Source organism: Hippocampus comes, unplaced genomic scaffold (genome assembly GCF_001891065.2).
Source record: "Hippocampus comes isolate QL1 unplaced genomic scaffold, H_comes_QL1_v1.1 scaffold26, whole genome shotgun sequence".
In the NCBI taxonomy this organism is placed as follows: domain Eukaryota; kingdom Metazoa; phylum Chordata; class Actinopteri; order Syngnathiformes; family Syngnathidae; genus Hippocampus; species Hippocampus comes.
Genome location: NW_017805004.1, coordinates 254213 through 267249, shown reverse-complemented (window position 1 = coordinate 267249; position 13037 = coordinate 254213). Strand labels below are relative to the sequence as shown.

The 13037-nt window shown below is 43.1% G+C and overlaps 1 protein-coding gene and 1 long non-coding RNA gene across 3 annotated transcripts in view; both read right to left on the bottom strand.

Annotated features, from left to right (window-relative positions):
• LOC109509290 (uncharacterized) overlaps positions 1–3977 on the bottom strand; it is a 15836-nt gene extending 11859 nt beyond the window's left edge. The window contains exon 1 of the long non-coding RNA XR_002166915.1: positions 3529–3977. This is a non-coding gene — a long non-coding RNA (uncharacterized LOC109509290). The remainder of the gene's footprint in view (positions 1–3528) is intronic.
• A 241-nt stretch (positions 3978–4218) lies between these two features.
• The window catches only part of dse (dermatan sulfate epimerase), a 13430-nt gene continuing 4611 nt past the window's right edge, over positions 4219–13037 (bottom strand). For both annotated transcript variants that reach the window (XM_019859132.1, XM_019859138.1), the window contains 4 exons: positions 12238–12491; positions 7970–8209; positions 7648–7855; positions 4219–6291 (listed from right to left, as the gene is read on the bottom strand). In XM_019859132.1, the coding sequence (XP_019714691.1) occupies positions 4545–6291; positions 7648–7855; positions 7970–8209; positions 12238–12491 (2449 nt within the window). In that variant the 3' untranslated portion in view covers positions 4219–4544. The remainder of the gene's footprint in view (positions 6292–7647; positions 7856–7969; positions 8210–12237; positions 12492–13037) is intronic.

Below are 13037 nucleotides of genomic sequence, written 5' to 3'. Positions count from 1 at the left end.
AATAAATTGTGGGTTTGCGATTTTGACACTGAAATGGACAATTGCACGAGGTTGGCTAATTCAAAAGTATATCTTCAGTCATAAAAGGTTGAGCGCCCATGATCTGAATCATTCTTTTGCATTTCTGCCTTGATTGAGTGAATGGTGCTCGAAATGTTCAAAGCTTGTACTTTTTTTTTTAATGACTTGAACCTGCTTTAAACTCTTCCACAATTTTATATGTGCCCTGTCTGTTGATTTCCAAACGAAACTAAATTACACACAAGTGGACTACTTAGCTTTTTAAGCCTATCGATTGCATTACTTTGCAGTGCAGAGGTCTGAATACAAAGGCACACCACACGTTACAGATTTATATTCGCTTCACATTTTGAAAGCCTTCGATCAGTTTCGCTCCACTTCACAATTTCATGCCACTTTATGTCAGTCTATCACATAAATTCTCAGCAAAATACACGTTTCCGCGTTTTAACGGTCACAAAATGTGGCAACCGTTAAAGGGTTTTGAATACTTTTTCAAAGCACTGTCCTTCAGCGACAAACATTTATGTATAAAATCTGTACAGCTGTAAATGAACTTTTGCAAACACTTTCAGTTAGCTTCTAGGAGTACTGACCTTAACTGGGCCGGCTGCTTTATCTTTCGACTCCACAAACACTGACTTCAAATTTAACAATAGAGGATCGTTCTTCTGGTGGACAGATCCCGATACTTCTGCCGAAAATGTATTTGCTGTGGTGGGCAAAAGGACATACTCTCAATTTCGGAATTAGGAAACGCATGACCCCATGTTTTTCTCCTTCCGACCACCAATCAGTCAACGAAAGCCTCCATACTCTTACCGTCATTTTGACCAGTGGAGGTCGGTTGAGTGAGCTGGTGCCTCGGCGCAGACCGAGGCTTTTCCTTCGAAATTTCTCGCTCAATCCTGTTTTCTAGATTGAAATTTCTAAACATTCGCACGACCCGTGCACCCATTTTACCCAACACGATTCTTCGTCTCTATTAGTGGGCAGCAAACAATAGTGAAATGTTAATTAACGCCATCTAGTGGATTGGAGTTTTCAGTCGCTCAGGCTGCTTCTCCTCACTCGCTCTGAAGAGAATCGCTGGTATGCACAATAGATATTTCAAATGGGTGTTCAAATGGTTGCCCTTAGCCCTCCCCAATCTGCAGTGATTTCAAGGCTTTTTTGTGATGACTCAAACCAGAGTTTGGCAATCCGCTTTTTGGCGTGTAGCTTGTTTTTTTTTTTCTTTATCTCAGCCTATCAACGCCATGGCAGGGTTGCGTTGGAATATGTCTTGCCACGTTCTCGTTTCACTTTGTGTTTGAAACGGTGACCAATCGTGACAAAAATCCATGCGCACGTTTCTACTCGTCTACTTCAACCTGTGAATATATAAAAGCAATTTGCACAACATTTTGACTTTATTGGCATAAAATGTCAGCTCCTATGAGCAAAAACCATAATCACGTCCACAAAATGAACAATATTGTGCTGATCTATTGTTTTTACAGGCTACAGTGGACAACAGTGAGCAACACTAAAATTTTATTTACGTCCTTTTAGGCAGGTAGTCATGGATACTAGCTCCGGCTAGCACTCTTGGCTAATAACACTGCATGCAGCTTGGCCGCTAAACAGACGAGTTTAGCAGAACTAGGTCATCTTCTTTCCAGCCAGACATGGGCCTCCGTGTTGCAAACGGACACCATCCAGGCAGACGAGAAGCTCCGTGCACGCCGCCAGAACTGCCAGTAAGGCAGCTTGGAGCACCACATTCTCCACCAGGGATGCAGTGGCGTCGCTGTGTGAGTTGGCCGACTAGGTCACGGGTCGGCAACACAAAATGTTGAAAGAAAATTCTCCCCAAAACACTGGGAAACATTCATTATGTGTTTCTCACATTCATTACATGTTTCTCACGGGAGACGGGTGAAGATGGGGATGATTTGGGAGGCGTCATCCCCCCTACAATGGACTTAACACCACCCCTGGTTCACACATTAAGAAACCAAAGTCAAGAAAATGCGTGCAGTTGCAGTATTTTATTTGCAAATGATAAAAACTGACTTAAAAAATGGGAATTGCTTATTGCACATAATTTAAAGGTATTACATTTCATATTGCATGTGTTCTGAACACTGCCAGCATGTCACTGAGCAATGCACAGGCCAACAAACTTGCTTCGGGACACAACACAATTCACGTTGTGTTGCGAATATGCTGGGTGTGTGTCAATTTGGATTTAATCTGTGTAGTGAATCTTTAAACCTGAGAAAAGAAATGGGATAAATAATAACTGTATTTTTAACTATTATTTCTTATTATTCTGAAGGGCTATGTAAAATGTTTGATTTCTAATGCTCAATGTACAATGTCAAGTAGTACACCAAATGTGTGTAGCGTACTGAATTGTAATGGGCAAAATTCCATTGGTGGAACATAGTTTAGTTACCTCCTAAATATAACATTTTAGCTACGTCTGAAATCTATCCATCCACACAAATGTGTGTGTGTTTAAATAACCTGTCCTCATGAAATACACTTTGGCAGACTATAAACCACAACATAGAAATAATATGTCAAAGGAAAGAGCGCAATCACAGCAAAGTGGAATTACTCATCACACATTCGGCTAAATTGTCAAAATAATCAACACCCAATGTGCAAAGCCGAAACCGAAACATAGTGAAGTGTGGAGTAAGTAAACAAAACTCGTGAGTGGATGAGTTATTTTTTTTAATACAATACTTCAAACCCAAACCGCAAAGAGGGAGTGTGGACAGTCAACCAGCAAATCTAAAAAGAGAACCACCGGAGTTTGCTTTGTTCAGTGTGCGAGAAGAGGCGAGAGCTCTAGCAGGACAACTTGTGGCTGATCACAATGAGCTCCGAAAGATTCCATAAGAATGCATGAAAGTGTTGCCGATAAAGCTGGGGAAGTGTGTTTTAGCCCAGGGGGATTACTTAGAATGGAAAAACTTTCAGTTTATATATTGCAATGAAAAATTTTTTGTGGTGAGTGTGACATCAGTCCTATAACTTTTCTGACACACCTCATATATTAACGCGGACATGGCATCAGTGTACTTGTTGTACTATATTAATATCTACTGTTCCAGCTCGCTAGAAAGCAAATTCATTTGAAACGTTCCAAATTTCCTTGCGATGAGAAAAAAACAAAACATTAAAAGTGTTGGAGAATGTTTGGGGTAGGTTTGCGGCCTTGAACGAACCCTGACGAGAACTCAGCATACGCTAACGTCATCAGTGGGAAACAGACTTTAAAAGGTAAGTTACTGTGTTTTACACATGACAACCAGTTCCATTTGGATGTCACGCGGGGCTCGGGGTAATCACAGGAAGTCAACGTGTGTGTCATGGTTTAACGCTAGCCTGAAGACGAGAGTGTTGGAATCCATTGTCCTCAGCAATCTACCGTGTGTCCCCTCACCCTGTTGTTTTTGGTGACCTTTGCCTTAATTCAGTGTGGGCTGGGCGTCTCCCCAATCATTGCACCTGTCTCACCGACACACCTGCCAGTCTTCACCTCGTCAGCCACACTCTCCTCTGCAGAATAAAGGCGAGTCTGATGAGCCACCCGTTAGCTAGCTAGCTTCCCAGCCGTACTCGCTGCTGCCTAGCCGCTACGTTCTAGCTGCTACGTTCTAGCCTTGCTTTACACCTCTATTTGGCTCCTCTGACTGCTTTGGTTCCTGACTCTTAGACCTGTTGTCTTGTCCAGGGAAGCCAAGACAACAAGTATTATAAAAAACGATGAGATTTATTTGAGAAAGAAAAAAAAACATGGAGGGACACCGTTCACAGATCTGTCAAGAGTGTCTTCTCCACGTCTTCTCCCCCTCCGCGTCTTGCGCTCTCATTTTATTTTGTTGGGAGGTGGTGAAGGTCAGTGCAATCAGCATTTTGAGCAGCTACACAGAGTACAGACTAGTGCATGTGTAGGCAACTTTGCTTATCTGCAAAATAACTGGTCATCAGTCAAAGGTACGGTCAGCATTCAATAGTACGAACAGTTACTTCCATTTAGCGCTGTTATATGTCAAATTCCCATTACGCTGTCCCTCTTCCTGACAATAAAACCTGTTCTGAGTTCATTGTGTCTGCCTGTGGGTCCTGTGCTCATCTCTAGCAAAGCCTAACAGAGAGGGGTTTTGGTTCGAGTGTGTTTGTGTGAAAGCTCATTTCCTACCTCGGTATGGTTCCTAATTTAGATTGCATTTGTGCTAGCACATTAAAGACTAGAGTCCTGTTTTGGTTTTAATTTTTTCATTAAAAAAAAAGAGTATTAAAGCAACAAGTTTTTCCTCATGAGGTTGTAGGGTGAAAAAAAACTGAACTAGATCCTTTTTGAGATATTAAAAAACTGGACAAGTTCATGAAAAAACTCAACTTTGAACTAGTTTGCATCGGAAATGACCTTGCCCAACACTGCCTGCCATCAATGCCACCCGAAGAGTTTCAGTTGGTGCGTTGCGACTCGCCTTTCCAGCTCGACAAGCCCACTCACGATGTTAGCATTGAATGTGAGAGCAGGATGAGTAGAGGTACAGTAAGATCAGGCAGTCGATTGTAAGGATGGTATAAAAACATCTCTGTGTGTGTATGCTTCGGCCTCTGTGAAAGCGAGTCAATAAGACCGCCAGTAGCAAAAAGAAAGTGGCCGTGTTCAAGAGGAGAAACAGTCTTATGGAAGAGGCCGTGCTGGCGACGCGCTCGCTCCCGGTCGTCACCAACATATTGACCTCTTTAAATTTTCGGCCTTTCACAAAGCCGCCCTTCCTGTTTTTATGGCTATCCGCATAGTCTATAAAGGCTTGCGAGTCTGTATCTCCCTCTTCTGGACTGTCCTCATATACACGCTTCGATGTCCTCTGCCTCACTTTCTTTTCACTGATCTCGATCTGTGTAAAAATGTCAGGCAGATTTTCCGAGAGCTTCTCTCCAAAGTTCATTTTCTTTCCCATCTTATCCTTGGCGTGTTTCTTGGACAAGGCGAACATCTTCTCGATGACCTCCTCTGTTTTCTTTTTATCGGAGAACTGGAGCAGGCGTTCTGCAGTCTTACGAAAGCTGTCGGTATTCAGTACCTTTCCAAGAATATGGCGTTCCATCTGCTGAAAGACTGGTTTGACATGCTGAAGATTGTCCTCCATCAGGTTGACATATTCCTCGACTTCCGGAGGTGAGCTGCCGGCTGGAGCTGACCTTTTCTCAAATACGATCTTCTTTTGGTCCATCATCACCATGGCAAAAAGAGGCTTGCTGGTGACTTCGCCAGTCAGCAGGTAAATTGTGTAAGCGTGCTCCTTGGTGGTCAGGTAAATATCCACTCTTTGGTCATCACCACGCAGGCTGAAGCTGGTAAGAGTCACACCCGGTCCAAAAAATATGTAGGCGACTCGGGTGTGAGGAGATCTTAATGGCATTGTGACGTTCACATAATTCGAGCCATTATATGGATACCCCCGTGGATAACGCCAGTAACCGACGACACCTCGATGACTGTAACCTGTGTCATCCATCCAGAACATTTGATATTTGTCTCCATCGTGCGATACAAATGCTCCATGCATGTTGTTGACTTTTATATCCTTGAATGGCAGTTCTGTATTGTGAAAGAATGTGCTCATGGCCCTGGATGGACTATCGGGATCCAAATGGATATGGTCCACCACAAGTAAAAGCTGCGGGTGAAGGAGGAGGACGTTTCTCTGGAATTTTCGGATTTTCAGGTCTGGATTGTAGGCGGAATGTCCTTCCCCGCGAATGAAAACCATTCCATGTCTCTCCATGGCTGCCTCGACTTTGCCACGAGCGTCAGCAGCAGGCCCCGCTTTGTATTTCAGCCACTTGGAGTCACAGGCTTCTGTTACCTGGCCAGCCCACGGCTTAAAACAACTCCCTGTGAGGGCCGGACCAAACAATACTGCATTATTCAACAAAGTGTATTTGGGTCCGTACAGTGCCTCAGTGATGAATGGAATCCCATTGGGCACAAAGGTGAAAGTGTTCTGATCAGGGTGTTCATGGCCAGCATTGAAGTTTCTCCACCCTTTAATCCATTCTTTGTATTTGCTCTTGTGAACAATATCAAAAATTGCACGTCCCCCGAGCTTCCCTGACTTGAAGGAAAGAAAGGAGTGGTTGGTGCCAGTCGGTAAAGCGCTGCCATAGGTCACCACACCCCAGTCCTCGAAATAATGCAGCCGAGATGTCCCAAAATCCGACGGGGGCTTCGGAATAAGACCCGGGTCATACCTAAAACAAAAATAGAATTGAAGACCGCACGATAATATTAGGGGGTAAAACAGATTTAAAATGAAATACGGTGGTACCGCTACTTACAAAATTAATTGGTTCTGGAAGAAATTTCTGAACAAGAAAATGTTATAAGTAGAGATGCGTTTTCCATGTAAATGCCATTATCCGTTCCACCCTCCCCCCAAATAAATTCAGACATAAATGTTTTCTAAAGCATAAAAATGCATCAAAATATGTAACAAATATATGTTACAATTAGATTATTGGACAATAAATGAGGGTTGTGTATAATGTAAAAAAAACAAGAATAAACAAATATATGTTACAATTAGATTATTGCACAATAAACAAGGGTTGTGTATAATGTAAAAAACCAAGAATAAATAATAAAAATTATGGTCATTTAACTTTTAACTGCGTCCTCATCGTTTTTTGCCCCCTGTAGTTCATGTTCTCTCTCAGAAGTGGTTTTTGCCTGGCGTTTTGTAAACAACTGATCCAAGGATGCTTTTGTCGGCTTTTAACAATTCTTCAAAAATGTCCAAAGCAAACATCAGCATAGTGAGCGATCACCCAACTGGTGAACACGTTTTCTGGGTGATTCACATTTACGAAAAATATCAGAAAACCTCATGGCCCGAGGGGCGAATGACGAGGACGCTGCATAGACACATATACATCGATGTACACACATAGATATATATGTCCGATCGAGGTCCCTCTTAGCCAATGGGATGCCAGGAAGATGCTTAGTAATAGCCAATGGCAGAACAGCTTTAAGTTTGTTGCGTTCAGGAAACTCGGTGCTGCGCAGCGCCGAGTTTCCTACCTTTCGTATCTTGAAATTTCTTTCGTAACTTGAGGCAATATTTTCCTGTTGAGGTGTTCCGTAACTTGAAAATTTCGTATGAAGAAACGTTCGCAAGTAGAGGTACCACTTTATGCTTCAACTTTCAAATTTAGTCTCTCTCTACTATATATATATACATACACAGAGAGAGAGAGAGAGAGAGAGAGAGAGAGAGAGAGAGATATTGCTAATGGTATGGTGGTACACACTCCTGACTCGTGTGCGGGCAGCGTGGGATCGGTTCTCAATTGTCTGTTGGTGTGAGTGTGAGCGCGTATGGTTGTTTGTCTATGTGTGCCCTGCGATTGGCTGGCAACCAGTTCAGGGTGTCCCTCACCTCCTGCCCGATGACAGCTGGGATAGGCCCCAGCGAGCCTTGTGAGGACAAGAGGATCAGAAAATGGATGGATGGATGGATATACACAGTACACACACACACACACACACACACACACACACACACACACACACACACACAGGCACACACGTATTCCAAAGCTCACCAGATGAATTCTGTGTGGAGAGTACACCATCGCTGGCCTTTGCCAGCTTGTCCAACGCCATCTGTCACTCTGTTTTGATGAATCATATCGGCCAGCCAGTTCCCACTACCGTTACGCATTACAAAACGGTCCAAGAAAACCAGCTGGCTTTCCGGTCCGTAAAACCAGTTGTAATTTGAATCAGCAATAGCAACAGTTCTCTGAAATCCTAAAAAAAAAAAAAAAAAAAGTTTTCATCGACAGCAACAAATTTGAAGTGCATTTTATAACAACACAGGTTGAAAATAAAGCAACAAAATTGATATGATGATGTGCAAATTACCAGGAAGGATGGTCCTGTACAGGAAATTGAAGTGTTTTAGGAGCCAAGGGTGGTCGAAGTGGCTTATAGAAAAGTGACGCTGCACCAGAAACATGTACTGGAACAGAGAGCGGGTTGTGTAAGTCCCATAGGCCACTCCCTCATACAGGGATCCGTCTGTGACATCCTGAAGAAGAACCATTGATTTCTCCATGATGGACAAGACTTGCTTTGTCCACAGGTAAGCCTCCTGCAGATAACCTTGAAAACAGGCATGTTCAACTCAGACTAACATTCTGTTCATTTGCACTATAAATGGGTGTCAAACAAACATCCGGTCCGGGTCTCGAAAGGAATCATATCTTTTTTTTTTTTTTGTATTGTATGAAAAAAAAAATCTACAAACAAAAAATAAAAAACACAGGATTGTTAAATTTGGGGAATAAATACTAGTGAGCAGACTGTCAAGTACAGATTCACACATGCATCGTCGAGAGCAGGGGTCCCCAACCGCCGGTCCGCGGACCGGTACCGGTCCGCAGGGCATTTGGTGCCAGGCCGCACAGAAAGAACTTGCCTTATTTCTGTTTTATTTATTTCGGAACACGAAAGATGTTTTATTTTGAAAAATTACCGGATTCGCTTTTACATCCGTCTGTGTCACGCTTGACTCACGTCAAGCCACACTTCTCGGTCACGTGACCAATGACGCTCAAAAACAAAACACTGAAGCCCGCAAAATGAGTAAAAATGCTGCTTGGAGATCACAAATGACAGTGGCCATAAAAGTACGTTCGAAACAACTGGATCAAAGTTATGGCTGAATACTCTGAGATCGCCACAATAGCGCTGTTGCTATTTCCAACATCCTACCTGTGTGAGGTGGGGAGTTTCTGCAGAAACGGCGACTAAAACAAAATTACGAAGTAGACTGGACATAAACCACACACTTGAGGTGTCATTGTCTCCTATTACCCCGAGATGGGACTGTCTGATTGCAGAAAATCAAGCTTGGGCTGTGGTGAGTCGTCATTTTCATGCACTTTGAATTTGCGTTGTATCGTATTTTGAAGACATTAAACATTACCAGAGCGATAAGAGTGTTGCGACCAGATTAGACGCTCCTTGTGTTTATTATTATATTTCGAAAACACCACAGTTTTCATGCAGCTCTTACCATATTATTTTGTTGTATTAATTCGCCACACCTTAAATGCCGGTCCCTGAAAATATTGTCTGACTTAAACCGGTCCGTGGGGCAAAAAAGGTTGGGGACCCCTGGTCTAGAGTACATTCAGAGTCCCTGAATGGGCTGCAGAAAGTTCGTGCTCTCATTTCTCTCTGTGATGAAGCCATGAGTGCATCTTTCATCACGGAAAAGACTGAAGAGGAGACTTTATCAGACACAGTATTTAACAGAGCGCCTTTAAGCGGATAGATGAGGAGGTATCTGAAGATGTGGCGGAATACAACTCAAAGCACGATGCATCGGCTTCAAATGAAGAAAACCCAAAAGAAGAAAACAAAAAAAATGGCAAGATAACAATCCACATCAGTATAAGACTAACAGCATGATGGGAGCACGAAATATCTTATGAATGATTTCATGTTGCACAAGAGCGACACAAGTTCTTAATTTACCACTCTGTCTTGATAGTCACGCGATCTCTTGCAGTACCTTGACGACATTTTATGAGGAAAAATGGAGACAAGAGGAAGGTTAACCCTTTCATGGACAGCGGCCATGACAGTGGACAGCTTATCATGTTATCAGGTTACAGGGTACATGAAAGGGTGAATGACATGTTATGAAATCCGAACTTCATGGCTATTTGAATGATCACTGAGCAATGCTGTGTTATTTCTTTCTTTTCTGTCTATGTGTAAAGAGACCTGGTCATATGTGAACTTGAATTGTATGTACCTATTTGGAGAAAATAGGATGTACAGATGCATTTTAAATTACATTCATCCATTTTCAATACCGCCTATCCTGTTTAGGGTCGCAGGGTAGCTGATTTCGGGCAAAGGGCGGACTACATCCTGAAATGGGTACCAGTTGGTTGCAGCGCCCATCAGGAGACCAACCACCATTAACACGATTGGCACTGCCACAGAGTGGGAAAATGAATCCAAGCTGCCTGAACCAAAGTCAGAATATTTTTTCCTTGCCGTGTCATATTTAGTTCTCCATACATCCAATAATTTGTATGTATGTGTGTGTGTGTATATATACACACACACACACACACACACACACACACACAACTGCCCTGTGTCAACCGTCGAGACCTTCAAGTTCTTGGGAATCACAGTCTCTCAGGACATGAAGTGGGAGGCCAACATGAACTTCATCCTGAAAAAGACCCAGCAGAGGAAGGATGTACTTCCTGAGGCTGCTGAGGAAGCACGGCCTGCCACGGGAGCTGCTTAGACAGTTCTACACAGCAGTCATCGAATCAGTCCTGTGTTCCTCTATCACAGTTTGGTTTGGGGCCGCCACAATAAAGGACAAAATCCGACTGCAACGGACAGTTAGGACTGCGAAAAAAAATCAGCGGGACCGCTCTACCCACTATTGAGGACTTGCACACTGCAAGAACCAAGACAAGGGCACGGAAAATCCTGCTGGACCCACCACACCCTCCCCATCACCTTTTCCAGCTAGTCATCACCTCAGGCAAGCGCGACTGAACCATGCGCACCAAAACCAGCAGATATAATACAAAGCCTTACTGATCTAATTGACTGACAATTACAATTAAAACTAACTTGAGGCCCTTGAACACAATAGGCCATCCTTCCATACCGAATAATTCTATGAGCAATAATTATGTAAGACAACCGCACATCTATATGTTATCGTTCGGGAAAAGCCGCATTCCACAGTCACCCGTATGATCCTCTCGTCAAAGTCCTCCAAAACCGCTCTCCCCCGGTGTGGAAAAAAAAAAAAAAGGTCCAATGCATTAAATATTCTCTTATGTTGAACCTCCCCTCTCAGCGTCAGGCTGAATTCCCGAAGTGACATTCGGCATACAGCCGGGCTTCCTCCGGATCCGTAGAGAGCTTTTCCTTTCCGTCATGAAACACGTAATTTCGGTGGATACAGTAATCTAAACCTGACCCCGGGCTTGTCGTGCAGAATCTTCTTGGCGGGGGTGAAAGCCGCCCATCATCTAACCACTTCCGATGGGAGATCTCTGACAATCTGGATGCGCAGGCCCCGGTATGAGAGATCTTTAATTGCCATTGTTTTCCGTATTATGTCATCATAAGCATGACAGTAATGTATCCTCACAATAAGGTGTCCAAGTTGTCTCGAGGTCTCTCTCATTTAATGCGGATCGGCAGTGGTTTGTATTCTGACCTGTAGCGAACCGTAGCTAGTCAGTTTGGAAGAGCACCAAGACCACCTCAAAAAGTGGATCTAGATCCGGTTGTTTAGCCCGCACAAGCATTCGTTAATGTGTATTCACACATCAATAAAAGGCCCGGACTGGTATGGGAAACAAAACCTACAGACCAAACAGCGTCGGTGTGAATACATCCAAAAGTCCATGCCAATATGGTGCCGCTGCGCGCAACTTCAGAAATAAAGAGTGAGCCGTTTGTCAACACGGCTTTAGTGTTATATTTGAACCAGCGCCTAATGCTGTGCCCACATTTCCCCATGTGGAGATGGAAAAAAAGTGTACGTTGTACACGTGCAACCAGCCCACGTCACCTCGACAATGTTTATTATAAATACTGATACCGGGGGTAAACATTTTCACGAGCGCACACGAGTATTGGCTCCCATTCACTTATATCATCCTCAAACGGCGCTACATTAGTTGGAAGTGGGATTGAATTGCTTTGTTCTTTTAAACTGTAACAACAGATATATTTGCAATACACAAAAAAATATATTCAGGTATATTATTATTATCAGTATCGGTATCGGCCATACAAAGCGGGAAATTATTGATTGTCTGTATCCGTTGAAATTTTTGTGTCATGCATCACGATAAATCACTCAAGGTTATAATAACATGTTGTGTATCCAAGATCAGGAATTTTGCGAAATAAAAATATGAGTATCAAGATTTTGACTACCCTGATTCAACTCTATACCTACCACCACCAAACCAAACTTGCTGCAATCATGTAACGTGGCCTAAGGTATACATTAGTGGACAATATGCAGTATATGCAATGTGATGAGGAATGAGGTAAACACTTTTTTCATTGGTTGCCACTCTGTCATCCTGTAGGCTAAAAAGGCACATTAACACATTCTTACTGACCTTGAGTCATATAAACCAGGCTTCCTGTGAGCAAAGCCACACAATTAGTTGGCTGATGGTTGTGTAGGTATTGAAATCCCCAGCCACGGCTATAGGATTTCTCATACATAAGATGAGATATCTTGCCGATCACCTGGAGAAATCGCTCCTGTTGATCCTTGCTCAAGTATTCAAACAGGAAGTCATAAGCTGTGGCAAACCCAACCAAAGAGTGTGCCACAGGAACTTCATCCCAGGGGGCATCTTTCACCAACCTGCAGGACAAAACAGGATTTTTTTTATCAGCACAGCTATGAGTTTGGTTTGTTAAGTAGTAATGAAGACTTTAGGCTCCTCCTAAAAGCGCTCGCCAATGTGAGTCACTCATGATTCATCTGGCAGAGTTTTCACAGTTGATGCCTTTCGTGATGCAAGCCTCCCATCTATCTCAAGTTGCAGAGTGTTGGGGCATTTTCCGGGAATCAAACCAGCAACATCTGACTGAAAGGACACGTGCGTATGCGCCGTCAAATTGAAATGAGAGTCGCCGCTTGGAATTGAAGCGGATTTACATGGGACAGGAGAAGTGAACCGATCACTTTTTTTCGTCAATGGACACTACAGCTTCTTGTTTACTCTCAAACTTAGCTTGTAGCAGACGTGTGCACATTTTGAGCATGACGTCTCTGATCCACTGGTAAAAGGACACTTTGATTCTCTCCTCTTTGATCTTGAATTGCTTCAAACACCAAATCATACGCAGGAAAAAATGGTTAAGATTGCATGACTGTCCGTATGTTATGTGCTGTTATGTTACTTTA